The sequence below is a fragment of the Macrobrachium rosenbergii genome, chromosome 23 (assembly GCF_040412425.1).
Source record: "Macrobrachium rosenbergii isolate ZJJX-2024 chromosome 23, ASM4041242v1, whole genome shotgun sequence".
Lineage (NCBI taxonomy): Eukaryota > Metazoa > Arthropoda > Malacostraca > Decapoda > Palaemonidae > Macrobrachium > Macrobrachium rosenbergii.
Genome location: NC_089763.1, coordinates 27,383,495 through 27,400,994, shown reverse-complemented (window position 1 = coordinate 27,400,994; position 17,500 = coordinate 27,383,495). Strand labels below are relative to the sequence as shown.

The following is a 17,500-nucleotide window of genomic DNA, read 5'->3' as shown; positions in this document are numbered from 1 at the left end:
ATTATCATGTACAAAAGGCCTGAGTAAGCCAGTTAAAATACTTCAGCTCAAGTTATGTATCAACAAATTTAAATGACTAAGCATCGCTAACTCGATCATAATCACAAGTGACGTTTTTAGTTTCCTGCAAAAGAAAATCATTGTGCCGGCTTTGTCTGTCCGTCCGCACTTTATTCTGTCCGCATTTTCTTTCTGTCCGCCCTCAGATCTTAAAAACTACTGAGGCTAGAGGGCTACAAACTGGTATGTTGATCTTCCACCCTCCAACAATCAATCATACAAAATTGCAGCCCTCTAGCCTCAGTAGTTTTTATTTCATTTAAGGTTGAAGTTAGCCATAATCGTGCTTTTGGCAACGATATAGGGTAGGCCACCACTGGGCTGTATACATAGTTTCAAGGGCCGCGGCTCATACAGCATTATACCGAGACCACCGAAAGATAGATCTATTGTCGGTGGCCTTGATTATGCGCTGTTGCGGCTGTACAGGAAACTCGACTGCGCCGAAGAAACTTCGGCCCATTTTTTACTTGTTTAAATTCTCTCTCAGAAAATGTCTGAAGAATAAAAGGTAGATCTTCCTTAAAGAAAATTACGCCCTAAAAAAATAAAAAAAAAAGTCCCATGAAAACGAATTTCAACTCGACCCCAATTTACTCTTCATTTGCTTTGGCCTTTGTCCTTCATTTCCTCTGTGTTCCCACCGTTTCCTGTAACCGACAGAGACACCAAAGAAAGGACCCAGCTCGGGTCTCGTGGATATAAAGGCTCTTGAAGAGATGTCAAAAAAGAGAAAAAAAATATATATTTTAAGAGGTGCACACAACCGGTGCGTTTCATTCACCTCTGGAGGAAGAGCTCTGGAGAAACAATTGGCAGAGAGAACGCAACTTCCTCCTCCTCCTCCTCCTCCTCCTCCTCCTCCTCCTCCTCCATTTTTTTTTTTGTACTTCTTACTTCTGTATAGTTTTATTTTTTCCAACTTTTTATTTTCTTATAGCTGTATATTTTTATTTACTTTTTTCCCGTTTCATTTCTTGATGATCTGTGGCTTATACTTCTTCCTGTTTCCCTGTGGTTCTGTCTCTAATTTCCTTTCTAATTCATCCTAGATTTTTTTTTTTACTTCTTACTTCTGTATAGTTTTATTTTTTTCTTTTTCTTCTTATAACTATATAGTTTTACTTACTTATTCTCGTTTCACTTCTTAGTCAGATCTGTGGCTTATATTTCTTCCTCTTTCTCCGTGGTTCTATCACTGATTTCCTTTTTAATTCTTCTTTCTTTAAAATATTCTTTTACAATTAGCTGAATTTTTAAATTATTATTATTAATGAAATTCTGCCTCCATCTTAAACCATGATTATTTTCCTCTTTCTAAAAATACTCGTCTCTTAAAATTAGTTGAATTTTTAAATTATTTTATTGTTAATGAAATTCTACCTCCCTCTTAATCCATGGTTATTTTCCTTTCTTAAAATATTCACTTTTTTAAAATTAGCTGCGTTTTTAAATTATTTTATCCATTAAATTCTACTCCATTCTACCATATATCTGATTTGCACCTCCACCAGCCACATAAATTAATTCATCCTTCTGAATGTCTAATTATCTTCCTAATACATCCTGCTGAATGTCCAATTATCTTCCTGATTCATCCTTCCGAATGCCTAATCATCTTCCTAATTCACCCTTCTGAATGTCTAATTTATCTTCCTAATTCAGCCTTCTCAATGTCTACTTATCTTCCTAATTCATCCTTCTGAATGTCTACTCATCTTCCTAATTCATCCTTCTGAATATCTAATCATCTTCCTAATTCATCTTCTGAATGCTTAATTATCTTACTAATTCATCCTTCTGAATGTCTAATTATCTTCCCAAAATTCATCCTTCTGAATGTCTAATTATCTTCCTAATTCATCTTCTGAATGTCTAATTATCTTCCTAATTCATCCTTCTGCATGTCTAATTATCTTAATAATTCATCCTTCTGAATGTCTAATTACCTTCCTAATTCATCCTTCTGAATGTCTAATCATCTTAATAATTCATCCTTTTGAATGTCTAATCATCTTCCTAATTCATCCTTCTGAATGTCTAATTATCTTCCTAATTCATCCTTCTGAATGTCTAATTATCTTCCTAATTCATCCTTTTGAATGTCTAATCATCTTCCTGATTCATCCTTCTGAATGTCTAATTATCTTCCTAATTCATCCTTCTGAATGTCTAATTATCCCCAAAATTCATCCTTTTGAATGTCTAATCATCTTCCTAATTCATCCTTCTGAATGTGTAATTATTTCCTAATTCATCCTTCTGAATGTCTAATTATCTTTCAAATTTTCATCCTTTTGAATATCTAATCATCTTCCTAATTCATCCTTCTGAATGTCTAATTATCTTCCTTTTCCCTCCTTCTGAATGTCTTTGTCTTCCTAATCTCATCCATTTTCCAAGAAAAAAAATCATCTTCCAATTCATCCTTCTGAATGTCTGTTTACCTTCCTAATTCATCCTTCTGAATGTCTAATTATCTTCCAAAACAAGCAAGACGAACATCCTTCTGAATGTCTAATTATCTTCTGAGGAAAAAATGTCTAATTATCTTCCTAATTCATCCTTCTGAATGTCTAATCATCTTGTCTAATTCATTCTTCTGAATGTCTAATCATCTTCCTAATTCATCCTTCTGAATGTAAAATAATCTTCCTAATTCATCCTTCTGAATGTCTAATTATCTTCCTAATTCATCCTTCTGAATGTCTAATTATCTTCCTAATTCATCCTTCTGAATGTCTAATTATCTTCCTAATTCATCCTTCTGAATGTCTAATTATCTTCCTAATTCATCCTTCTGAATGTCTAATTATCTTCCTAATTCATCCTAACTCTGAATGTCTAACATCTTACCTAATCATCCTTCTGAATGTCTAATCATCTTCCGCCTTGCAAAAAAAACACCTTTCAAAATAACTCTTGCTTCTGAATGTCTTAATCATCTTCCATGCCTCGTTGAGTAAATGACCAGGCAATTCATCCTTCTAGCTTGAATGTCATTATGTCGAGAATTATCTTCCTAATGCGTCATCCTTCGATGCTGAATGGAATGTAAAATAATTATCTTTGGGACCTAATTCGTCCTTCGCTGAATGTCTAATTATCTTCCTAATTCATCCTTTGAATGTCTAATTATCTTCCTAATTCATCCTTCTGAATGTCAAATTATCTTCCTAATTGGAGGAATCCTTACAGAATGTCTGAATTATCTTCCTAAGGAACGCTGCAAAGAACATTTAATCCCAGTGCCCAGAATATCCACTGATGACACTACCCCTTCCAACCTTACCTTACAGACCTTACAATTTTGCCTGATGTGTTGCCCCAGGTCCCTCAGTCTGTCACCTTTTTCTGTCTTCAGAGAGTTCAACATTTTCCTATATTTTCCATCTTCCAGTCTTGGATGGTCTGGGATGCATCTTAGATCTCTATGTCTTTTAATCACATCTTCACTCTGTTATGTTCTCAATGAGCTGGTTTGTCTTTATCGATGCTGGTGCGTGGTGGATTAATCCATTTTCCTGGTAAGTTTTTGGCAATTTAATTTTCTGCTCCATTTCCATTTTCAAAATAGTGTGTTTTTGGGTAAGCAAGACTGTTTAAAAATCATTGCCATGTGACAACTCTTCTCAAGAACTATATAAACATTATTGTAATCTTTCCCAGTAGTCAAGGTCCTGAACTTTTCTGATTCTCAAAACCTTTGTACACTCTCTGTTGTGTATCCTTTTGGTGTGTGAGAGAGAGAGAGAGAGAATATTCAGAGAGAGAGAGAGAGAGAGAGAGAGAGAGATAAAGAGATAATCATGTGTTCAGAGAGAGAGAACATTCCCATTTACTTTTTGTCTAACTTGCATTTGATTTGAGCATTTACATTTCGCCATTTATAATTAAAATAATCTTTAGGATGGAAGCAGTGTTTGTGATTGTCTCTGAAAATTAACTAGTCCTTTATATAAAAATTACCTATTTTACTAATTAAACGATTCCAAATTTTATCAGATAAATACCATCCTATTTATCTCTGCCCATTTATATATTTTATATATCTCTTTGTAGCATATATATATCTTCATCACATAATTTCTCTACTTATTCTTGTGTCATCTGCGAAACTTCTACTACTGAGTCCTTAACATTATATATCTATGTCTATATATATCATAATCATAAACATAATGCAGCTAACACCGTACCCTGTGGTATATATATATATATAGTTTCTCATCGTTAACTATCACTGTTTTGAAAAATTCTTTTTATCCATCTTCCTATTTGTCAACAATGTTATGTTTTCTTTTTTTCGCTAATCATATCAGCATTCCTTGTCAAAAGCTTTTGCAGAAAACCACATCTGTATCTTTTTCAAAATTTTTTATATATGTGCTTTTTGAAACAGTTGGGTTTGTGTACTTTTTCACGCAAAACAGGCATTAAAAATACCAGAAGGTCTTATATTTTTTTCTGCCTATACTTTGAGTAAATGACCAGTCTTGCATGAGAGAGAATGAGGTAATTTATGTCATCATAAATCTTGCCTGATCGACTGTCTTATTATGGCGTCGAGAATTGAATGAACCACTTTCTTTAACATTTGCGGTATGCATCTGAACGTCGATGCTGAATGGAAATTTCAAAACAATATAGGCCAATATCTAAATCTCAAACATTGGGATTTTCATCTCTTATTTCGTTGAGCTTCTTTTTCAAAGGGAAATTGAGTGTAAAATCTTTGAAAGGGTAACAGGATTCGTTAACCCCTTCAATTCTTAGAGGGCACTACTGAAATTCAATTTTTGCACGGTGAAAAAAAAGATTTTAGGAATGAGAATGTGAACGGAGGTACAGTAAAAGGAATGAAATCTTTTGTTCTGCATTTTCTATCTTACTTTTTAGTTCCAACTTTCCAGGAACTTTTCTGCAAAGAACATTTTCCGCTTTCTAATTTTCTGGAACAAGTGCCCAGAATGAGGTGCACTGATGATTACTTTTTTTCTTCGGTATATATTTTCCCCCTATTTCCTCTAATATTTTAGCATGGATGATGAAACTACAAATTACTTTTCCCCTTTGTTTAATTCTTCATTTATTTTTGACCAATTTATATTCTTACTATAGAAATTGTATTTTCCATATCCTTCCCATTTTTCGTTTCTTGCTTTTCTCTGTTTTCATTTCTGGAACGGAGACTGAAAGGAAATACTCATGAAATGCATCCCCACTAAAATATACATGCAAACTTTTACTTTGCCCCTAAGGGGTGACCGGTTCTACCCATGTTTCAGACAGGATAGCCCCCACTGACTGATTTGTATTTGATTTCAAATGACTTGAATTTGATAAAATCATGAGTTTGGTTGTTTTAAATCAATGTGACCTTTGATTTCGAAATGTCGTGAATTTGATCAAATCAATTTTGCTTTTCATTCGATTATTTTAAAAATGTTCATAAAAATTTTAAAAAATAATATTTTTATCCCCAAATAATTTTTTTCCCAGTTACCACACTAAGATTTCCTAATTTGAATCAATTTTGCTTTTCATTCGATTATTTTAAAACGTTCATAATTTTTTTTTTATCTCAGCTATCACACGAAGATTTCCTAACGTTAATCAATGTTTCTTTTCAATCAATTAGTTGAACATACAAAATAAAAATTTTATCCCAAAATAATTTGTTTTATCCCAGTTATCACACTAAGATTTCCTAACTTGAATCAATTTTGCTTTTCATTCGATTATTTTAAAAATCTTCATAAAATAAAAAAAAATCATTTTTATATCCCAATCTTGTCTTAGTCCCGAGCTTTCGCTAAATTAAGTCTGAGGCCTCAGCGCGGGATGAGAGTAAATACTTAAGGTTTACTGGCAAAGTTTTAAGTCTTAGAGAGTCCCAGAAATCGGAAGGATTTCCGAAATGAAATTATTCTGGAAAGAGCTTTAGAGAGAAGCTCCTTTTTATAGGATGGCGCACGGCAAACCAACGTGGAGAAAGTTCTTTCATAAGCCTTGGAAAATAACGTCAAAAAGTAAAAAAAAAAATAAATAAATAAATAAAACACCCAAAATGGCAAATCAATCTTCGTATCTTCATGCTTATGTTCTATAAATCGTATTGCTATTCTTTATTCGACATGAGACTATTATTATTATTATTATTATTATTATTATTATTATTATTTATTATTATTATTATTATTCTCTCTCTCTCCTATATATATATATATATATATATATATATATATATATATATATATATATATATATATATATATATACCATATATATATATATATATATATATCTATATCTATATATATATATATATATATAATCTCTACTGTCACAATTGTCAGTGTTTGTGATTTTGCATCTGTCTGTCTTTTTGTCTCTCTCTCTCTCTCTTCTGCATCGGCAGTCAATCTACTGTCATCAATTGCAATCGTATATAGAAAACAGAAGGGCAATCTTTTTATTTTCTCTCTCTCTCTCTCTCTCTCTCTCTCTCTCTCTCTCTCTCTCTCTCTCTCCCCTGATCCACGCATAACGTAACGTCGTTTCTGAGGCCATTTCCCTCAATCTTTTAAGGTTCAGGGGAAAAATCGGGAGCCATTTTTGGGGCGGTTTTGAGGAGGACCGGCGTTTCACGGGTCCTCTTCACTTATCATACCAATAGACCTTTCGCTCTTTTCCCCCCATATTCGCTGAATTTGGGAAGGGCGTCCAGTCGTTCTTATTCCGGTGTTAATAACCCGATCTGCGAGTGTTCTCTCTTTGAATAACCTCTCTCTGCAGTCTGAGTGTTCTCTCTCTCTCTCTCTCTCTCTCTCTCTCTCTCTCTCTCTCTCTCTCTCTCTCGTACTCTTGGCGTTTTTTATGAGCTTTGACGAGAAATTAATTGAAACTTTCAAACGGTTTATGAAAGCTGATATTTTCCTTTATAATTCTAGTGTAGTAACGTTGTATAACAAATTACATATCGTAATTTACTAATACGTTTACCGTTATGCATGAACAGCTGTCTTGATTAGATTTCAAAATTCTCCACGTTAATATTTTTTTCTTTAGAAACCTCTAAATGTTATTTTTTTCTCTTTCCAAACCTCCACCTGTTATTATTTTTTCTTTCCGAACCTCCACCTGTTATTAGTTTCTTTCCAAACCTTCAGATGTTATTATTTTTTCTTTCCAAACCTCCACCTGTTATTAGTTTCTTTCCAAACCTTCAGATGTTATTATTTTTTCCTCCCAAACCTCCACCTGTTATTATTTTTTCTTCCCAAAGCTCCACTTGTTGATTTTTTCAAACCTCCACCTGCTATTTTTTTTTCCTTTCCAAACCTACAGCTGTTATTATTTTTTCTTTCGAAACCTCCACCTGTTTTTTTTTTTTTGTTTTGTTTGGGGGGATTAATCTCCGTTCATAAGAACTCCCCAATCATGTTATAATAATTATGATGATAATCTTTGAAATTACTCTAACTTTTAATTACAGAAAATTAGAAACAGTTGAAATGACGGGTTGAAATGGAGGATAAAGTTTCTTTTGGGGGTGACTTTTAAGAGTGAGAATACATAAAAAAAAAAAGGAATGGTTGAGAAGGTCCCTAAAAGTCACACGAAACTACGTTTGGACAAGAGGTGACATTTACTCTCCCCTCGCCTTAAACCAGAAAAGAAAGATTGGAAAATCATTTGTAACGGACTCTGTCCGTCTGTAAATCTCACATTCACCTTTGTTTTGTTTTTTTTTTTTGTTACCGAGAATAACATCCGGCTAAAATATCTTCTTTGCAGTTTTCTTTCTTAACACTTCTTTTTCGTTTATAGCGTTCATCGGCATCTCGTCTTTCTTAAAACGATACATTTTGTACCCAAAATTCTGTAGGTCCCATTCAATTAAAACATAATGGAGAACTGATCTATATTTTATTTTAAACACACTTGGAAAAACGCATTCTTTAGCTCTAATATCAAACTTCACAGTATCCCATCTGTATAAATAAGCTATATATATATATATATATATATATATATATATATATATATATATATATATATATATATATATATATATATATATATATATATATATATATATATTATATATATATTATTATTATTATTATTATTACTATTATTATTATTATTATTATTATTATTTATACCAATGGTAAAAAACCCTTTGATATGCTTATGCAATATGAACTCATACCATTTTCCGTTTCAGGTACGGCTTCGTATGATGTGTCTACAATCAATGATGGAGGTAAATTGAAAGGTGTTTACATTCCCTATCAGCATTTACGGTATATCCTAAACCACGTGAAGAACACTGGTATTTGTGAAGTCAATATTCAATCTATGCTCATTTCTATGTTGCCCAGTAGTTTAATTTTCTCTTTAATCAACAAGTAATATTGTGAATAGAATGATTAGGCAATAAGATTATTTTTTTACAGTTTAGTTTTTTATAAAGTTATCAAGGGCATTTTATTAAGATTTTTTTGCCCCGTTTTGTCTTTTACCAAATTTACAAAACATTTTACGAGAATTTTTTTTCAGCTTAGTATTTTACAGAATTGACAAGAACATTTGATTAAGATTTTCTTTGTCAAGTTTAGCGTTTTAAAAAATTTACAAGATCATTCTATTAAGATTTCTTTTACCGACTTAGTCTTTTACAAAATTTTCAAGAACATCTTATTAATATTTTTTTTTGTCCAGTTCAGACTTTTACAAAATTTACAAGAACATTTTATTTAAAATTTTTTCCAGTTCAGTCTTTTACAAAATTTACAAAAAAGAACATTTTATTAAGATTTGTTTTTGTCCAGTTTAGTCTTTTACAAAATTTACAAGAACATTTTATTCTGATTTTTTTTTTTCCAGTTCAGACTTTTACAAAATGTAATTTTTGTGAAGAAGAACATTTTATTAAGATTTTTTTTTGTCCAGTTTAGTCTTTTACAAAATTTACAAGAACATTTTATTAAGATTTGTTTTTGACTTTTACAGATCAGACTTTTGACAAAAACTTTACAAAGAAGAACATTTTACTAAGACATTTTTTTGTCCAGTTTAATCTTTTACAAAATTTACAAGAACATTTTATGAAGATTTTTTTTTTCCAGATCAGACTTTTACAAAAATTTACAAGAACATTTTATGAACATTTTTTTTGTCCAGTTTAGACTTTTACAGAATTAAGAAGAGCATTTTATAAAGATTTTTTTTGTCCAGTTTAGTCTTTTACAAGATTAACAAGAACATCTGATTTAACTAAGTGATGATTTTAAGGACAATGACCTTTATGTTTCTTTTAATCTAATATAAAAATTCTTAGTTCAAATTTTTCTCAAAGATTGATGAAATCAGAATTTTGGACAAAAGGCCAACCGCCGGGTCCTATGAGGTCATTCAGCGCTGAAATATAAGCTGACAGTAAAAAGGTTTTAATGACGCAACAGAAGGAAAACCTCAAAGCAGTTGCACTATGAAACAATTAGTAGGAGAGGGTGGAAAGTAAGATGGAAGAAAGAGAATATGAACGGAGGTACAGTAAAAGGAATGAGAGGGGTTGCAGCTAGGGGCCGAAGGGACGCTGCAAAGAACCTCAAGTAACGCCTATAGTCCACCGCATGAGGTGCACTGACGGCACCGTCCCTCTATAGGGTTAAAGATTGACTGATAATTTGTGGTCCTTCCGGAAAATGATGGCAAATGTCATTAATATTCCTTCCTTATCACAATGATGGAAAGTCATAATTTAACATTTCGAAACCACTTTATCCACGATAAAATAATATCTAGTTACTGTGAGATCAGTTAACCCATTTGTTTTCAAGGATTAAATGTATTTTAAACTAAAACACACAAAAATAATGTAATTTCCTTTACACAACTTTCCGTATATAATTTTATTATAAAGTAACCCACGTATAACACTTGAAAAATGACAAACGAACAGAATAGCAACAACAAATCCACCATTAATTACTTCAAAATTACGTTGATGAAAATAATTCAAGTATCCATGACGAAATCTTACAAATAATTACAGAAGACATACATAAAAAAAACAAGCCAAAAACAGAAAACAGATAATGGCAGAGGCCAAAAAAAAATAAAACTTGTCCCAATAACTTTTGGAGAAACAAATATTTTCACACCTTCCAAGCTGAGGAACAAACCGCAATTGGCCACAAAATTTTGTTACTGGAACTCCTCCTCCTCCTCCTCCTCCTCCTCCCTCCTCCTCAATTCCCAGGGGTATCGCAATTTTCTTCTCTCTCCCGCGCTGTCGACCGAAGAAAACCTTAGCAAATAATTTAGTTGATTAGAATTGTTTCTTCGAAAAAAAAAAAAAAAATTTCTTTCCCTCGCCTCCCGACATTTTCTGTTCTCTTTCGGCCACTACATATTTTGTGAAGTGGATTATTTTCATGTCATGATTTTATTGCCGTTGAAAAACAGAATATTTTCTTTTTAGTTTTCTGTGAAAGAAAACTATTGTCACCTATTTGTCTGTCCGTCCGCACTTTTTCTGTCCGCCCTCAGATCTTAAAAACTGCTGAGGCTAGAGGGCTGCAAATTGGTATGTCGATCATCCACCTTCCAGTCATCAAACAAACCAAATTGCAGCCCTCTATCCTCAGTAGTTTCATTTTATTTAACGTTAAAGTTAGCCATTCTCGTGCGTCTGCCCGATATAGGACACGCCACCATCAGGGCCATGGTTAAAGTTTCATGAGCCGCGGTTCATACAGCATTATAGCGAGACCACCGAAAGACAGGTCTATTTTGGTGGCCTTCATTATACGCTGTACAGAAAACTCGACTGCGCCGAAGAAACTTCGGTGCATTTTTTACCTGTTTCTTGCAGGTCACAAAATCAATTATTCTATTGTTTTGTTACGCTTTTTCCCGGAAGGAGATGAATCTTCTATCTGCATCCAGGTTGCTGAATCTAAAATTCGTTTGTGAAAAAGATTATGGCGTTTTCTTGCACTTTTACATTTGTGGACTATTTTCAGTACAAGGATAAGAAACACATTAATTTTTAAGATTACAATTTTTGTCGTCGTTTCGTCTCTGTACGTCAGATCAACCGAATAAATAAATACTGGATCATTTCAATTACGGCACTGTATAAATCAAGGGATTTATTGCCACTTGCTGTAGATCGTTGCTGAGAATTGGTTCGTTTTTTAAATGTTAATTCTCATTAGCATTCTAATAGATAATTGAGCCATTCCTGTTAAATTTCTACATTTTATCAATAACAATGAAACGATCTCTATTTTTCAACATTAATTCCATTACTTATTGCGCGTTGCCCGAGACGAAAAAGGGACAGAATTTGGTTAATGTTAAAAATGGTAATTATCATTGTCATTCTAGTGACCGAGACACTCCTGTTAATTTTCCAATTTTTATCAATAACTGTGAAACGATACATATTTTGATAAAACATGAATTTACCTATTTATTACATGTTTCTTGAGACGAGAATGGCATAAAAAATTTTTCTAATAGTTATAATGTTAATTTTCCAATTTTTATCAGTAACGATGAAACGATATATATTGAGTAAACATGAATGTCATTACTTATTACATGTTGCCGAGACGAGAAAAATATAAAAAAAATAGTTATTAATGTTAATGATGTTAATTATCATTGGCATTCTAATAGGTTAATGAGACATTCCTGTTAAATTTCTAGACTTGTATCAATAACACTGAACTGATTAATTAGTTTTAAACGTGAATTTCCCTACTTATTATGAAAACGGCGTAGAAAAGAGTTAATGTTAATATTGTTAATTATCAATGGCATTCTAACACGTAATTTTGACATTCCTTTTAACTTTCCAGTTTTTCTCAATACCGATGAAACGATACATGTTTTGTAAACATGAATTTCCCTAATTATTACATGTTGTTCGAGACGAAAAAAGCACAAAAAAATAGTTAAAGTTAATCTTGTTAATTATCATTGTCTTTCCATTAGGTAACCGAGGCACTACTGTAAATTTCCCAATATTCAAATACCAGTGAACCGATTATCTATTTAGTAAACATGAATTTACCTACTTAATACAAGTTGCTCGAGACGGGAAAGGCAGCGCAACTTACGAGGGGTGGGGAAAAAAGCAAAGTCATTTAATTAAAAGTTTGTGGTCGAAAAAAAAATATATATATTCTTCGCGGCCAAAAATCTAATTATTTCTCAGGAAAATTTGACATTTAAAACTTTGCCCCGAAAGACAAGGCAAAATTCTAACGCATCCTCAACCACAAGAGAATTAAATTGTTGATATCCTTGCAAATATGCGTTATATGCGTTATTTACTGTTTCAAGTCCGTTCGGGTGAAAACATTATCAGATATCGAATATTCATAGCAGAGATGGAGTCGATTCATTTTTGGTGGCGTCTGAGTGTATTCTGTGAGAATTTTTTACTATTTCATTATGCCATTTCATATATATATATATATATATATATATATATATATATATATATATATATATATAATATATGTTCATATATATATATATATATATATATATATATATATATATATATATATATATATATATATATATATATATATATATATGTATATATATATCATATATATATATATATATATATATATACATATACATACATACATACATACATACATATTAATATAAACTTCTCAGAAAAAAAACTACAACACATCACACCCATACATAAACCATCCATGCGACGACACCAAAAATTAAAAAATAAAAGTTTCTGACACGTACACGCACCAACTAAAGATAATTAGATGCATCTTCCTTGCGTCCAAGTCCCACCACACACTTGCACACTCACACACTTACACCCAGGCCTCCTCAGGTATCCTCAGGTGTCGCAACGACTCGGTCCATGAATACACCGTCTTCACACTTCACCTTCAAGGTGCAAGGGGGAATTGCGGGAGAATGAAACAGAGTAACTTGCTGGCGCTTTGGGGAAAAGGTGACTCGTCAGTTTGACGTCTGACTGGAAGTGAAAATAAAAACGAGGGGAAAATGCGCCGAAGTTTCTTCGGCGCCATCGAGTTTTCTGTACAGCCGCTACAGCGTAAGGTCAAGGCCACCGAAAATTGAGCTATCTCTCGGTGGTCTCGGTATTATGCTGTATGAGCCGCTGCCCATGAAACTTTCAGCCACGGCCCGGTGGTCTCCTGTCCCGTTGCGTTGCCAGATGTACGATCATGGCTAACTTTAACCTTAAATAGAATAAAAACTGCTGAGGCTAGAGAGCTGCAATTGGGTATGTTTGATGATTGGTGGGTGGATGATCAACATAACAATTTGCAGCCCTCTAGCCTAAGTAGTTTTTATGATCTGAGGGCGGACAGAAAAAGTGAGGACAAAAAAAAAAAGTGCGGACGGACACACTAAGCAGGCACATTAGTTTTCTTGTACAGAAAACTAGAACAAGTGAAAAATGCTCCAAAGTTTCTTCGGCACAACGGAGTTTTCTGTACAGCGTATAATGCTATATGAGCCGCGGCCCATTAAACTTTCTGCCACGGCCCGGTGGTCTCCTGTCCTATAGCGTTGCCAGAAGCACGATTATGGATAATTTTAACCTTAGATAAAAAATAAGCTACTGAGGCTACAGGGCTGCAATTTGATATGTTTGATGCCTGGAGGGTGGATGATCAACATACCAATTTGCAGCCCTCTAGCCTCAGTAGTTTTAAGATCTAAGGGCGGACAGATAAAGTACGGGCGGACAGACAAATAGACATCTCAATAGTTTTCTTTTACAGAAAACTAATAAAAGGTTGGTTCTCTTTGAGAGTTAACTGAAAAGTGAGAGAGTTTCTTACCTAAGTGACGTTAGATGTATACTATGGAATGTCTGCTTAGGGGGTTAAAAAAAGTGGGGGGGGGCCTTATTGATGCGTTATGATTCTCGTTGATGTTTATAATAAAATTTCCATATCGACAAGTGTTATATCATATTGACTTTTTTCTTTGTATAATATTACTGTTTTCCTGTGTTTTGCACCCACGCACATACATACATACATACATCCATGAGCACAAGGCACAGAGCTTATACATACCCATACCCACACCCACACACCCCACACACCCACATACATATACATATATATACTGTATAGTATATAATATATATATATATATATATATATATATATATATATATATATGTGTATATATATAATATATATATATATATATAATAATATGTATATAACATAGATATATAATATAATATATATATATATAAACATAGATATATATAATATATATATATATATATATATATATACAGTATATACAGTTGATTTTATTTTAAAATATATTTGTACCATATATAAATGCAGGTTTGACTCTCCATTTCAAGACCTGTGCTACTATGAGTATTTTGAAATAAGCGCCTCTGTCCACTTGTTTCCCAAAGTCGTGTATATAACTGCATCATATACACTTAGTCATGCTGCACACAACGACCACCCATCCCCGAAACATATGTAAATAGAATACCAGTTAAAATACAATAAATATTCAGCAGAATATTGATGGTGCCAATACCGGTGCCAGGCAATATTAAATTTTCCGTACCTTTCACTACACTTTCTCATATTTGGCTCTCTCTCTCTCTCTCTCTCTCTCTCTCTCTCTCTCTCTCTCTCTCTCTCTCTCTCTCTCTCTCTCTCTCGGCTCTTCTCTTTTGCTATAAAATTTCTGGGGAATTTTTTTTATATTGTCCAATATTCGTGTTATTCGCACGAATATATACAATCAACAAACGATCTTGACGAATGCGTAAGCCAATTAAAGTCGCGGTGTAATTCGTTATAAAATATAACGAAACTTTCCCTGAATAATTAGGCCCCTTTTCTTAGGAAGAAAAATTATATATAATCAAGACATTTTTGAGCGAGGCATGAGTGTTTGTTGTCGTCTACTAAGGAGAAAAATATATCACAATATATATATACATTACTATAACAATACAATTATCTTGCACTTTAATTATGTACTTAAATTTTTATCTATATATTTATTGATTTGTTAATTTATTTTTTCCAATAAGTGCTCTCTTCATTATGTATTTTTTTTTACCTTCTGTTACTGCTTTCTAATGGAAGCTTGAATTTCAAGTCAATGGCCCCTGTGGGCTTGTTCCATATGAATAGGGTTTATCTTCTGAATAATAATAATAATAATAATAATAATAATAATAATAATAATAATAATAATAATAATAATAATAATAATAATGGTCTTGTAACCATATGAATAGGGTTCATCTTTTGAATAATAATAATAATAATAATAATAATAATAATAATAATAATAATAATAATAATAATAATAATAATAGTGGTCTTGTAACCACATGCATGGGTCCATCACAACCAAATTGTGATACAGATATAACAATAAAAAAAATGTGCATCTTCTTTTGCACTTCTGTTGTAAACAAAATCTTTTTGGAATGCAAAATGGAGTTGCTTTAATGAAAAAAAGAAAGCAAAAACTCTAAAACAAACATCAACAACGTAAACAGTTTATGCAAAAAACGCTCTACAGCAAAACCCAATCGCCGTGACGTATTTTTTGCAAGCATTTGCAATGCAAATCAGTCTCCGATTTGCACGAACCATGCAAAGGAGTCATTTGCATGCAATCTGTTTCCCTTTGGGATGGGTATACTCTTGCGGTATGAATGTCTAGGTCATAATCTCTCTCTCTCTCTCTCTCTCTCTCTCTCTCTCTCTCTCTCTCTCTCTCTCTCTCTCTCTCTCGTTATGGACATGTACCATGGATCCACGAGGTACATGGAAGCAGGTCTGGAGTTATTTTTGCTCCAATGGTGAACGAGCAGTTACGGAAAATCGAATAAAACTATATTCGTCAGATGTACCATTTCCATGAATCAGCTTTATGTATGAATGGCTGCAACCAACCTCTCTCTCTCTCTCTCTCTCTCTCTCTCTCTCTCTCTCTCTCTACTCTCTCTCTCTCTCTCTCTTATATACTATATATATATATATATATATATATATATATATATATATATATATATATATATATATATATATATATATATATATATATATATATATATATATATATATATATATGTATATATATATAGGAATAATATATTCACACTAAAGATTCCACAGAACAAACACAAGCATTCCTTGATCACCTGTTCCTCTTTAATATTTCCATTACCACGAAGTTGCCTCAATGAACCCTCAACATTCAACATCATCATCATCATCATTTTCAACACCACCGTCACCATCATCATCATCTCCTCCTCCCCCCCCTCTTTTGCAATTGGGGGAAAATGACGGGGGGAATATTCCCAGCGCCCACTTGTGCCTAATTGCTCAAGTTGGCAATGATGCCGCGCTCGACTTCTCTCACCCTGAAACACCAAGATGGAAAAAGCCAAGAAGGGCCGGGAAGGGAAGAGGAGGAGGAGGAGGAGGAGGAGGAGGAGGAGGAGGAGGAGGCCAAGGTGAGGATGGTGGCACAGGCTGATGGCATAATTCACAGTCAAAATGGAACGGAAAAAGAGAACGAAGAGAAAGGTAAGGAGTTGGGGAGGAGGAGGAGGAGTTGGGGGAGGAGGAGGAGGAAGAAGGGAGGAAGAGGAAGAGGAAGAGGAGGAGGAGGAGGAGGAGGAGGAGGAGGAGGAAGAGGAGGAGGAGGTGTAGGTGGAGGCCATGGTGAGGAAGGTGGTACAGGTTGATGGCATAATTCATAGTCAAAATGGAACGGAAAAAGAGAAGGAGAAGGAAGAGGAAAGTGAGGAGGAGGAGGAGGAGGAGGTGGTGGTACAAGTCGATGACATAATTCATAGTCAAAATGGAACGGAAAAAGAGAAGAAGGAGAAGGAAGAGGAAAGTGAGGAGGAGGAGGAGGAGGAGGAGGTGGTGGTACAAGTCGATGACATAATTAATAGTCAAATGGAACGGAAAAGAGAAGGAGAAGGAAGAGGAGAGAGTGAGGAGGAGGAGGAGGAGGAGGAGGAGGAGGGAGGAGGAGGAGGAGGAGGAGGAGGAGGAGGAGGAGGTGGTGGAAGTCGATGACATAATTCAGAGTCAAAATGGAACAGAAAAGAAGGAGGAGAAAGTGAGGAGGGGAGGAGGAGGAGGAGGAGGAGGAGGAGGAGGAGGAGGAGGAGGAGGGAGGAGGAGGTGATGGTACAAGTCGATGGCATAATTCATAGTCAAATGGAACGGAAAAGGAGGAGGAGGAGGAGGAGGAGGAGGTGGTGGTACAAGTTGATGGCATAATTCATAGTCAAAAAGGAAATCCTTTCCTGATCTCGAAGTAACTCACTTTAACCCGCCTCCTTTCCACCCTCACAACCTCTCTCCCGGTACCCAGT

At 33.9% G+C, this 17,500-nt stretch overlaps 1 protein-coding gene across 2 annotated transcripts in view; it reads left to right on the top strand.

The window, feature by feature from the left end:
• Positions 1-17,500, top strand: part of LOC136851404 (kin of IRRE-like protein 1) — a 218,348-nt gene that overhangs the window by 145,602 nt on the left and 55,246 nt on the right. For both annotated transcript variants that reach the window (XM_067125483.1, XM_067125482.1), the window contains exon 2: positions 8,294-8,332. In XM_067125483.1, coding sequence (XP_066981584.1) covers positions 8,294-8,332 — 39 coding nt within the window. The remainder of the gene's footprint in view (positions 1-8,293; positions 8,333-17,500) is intronic.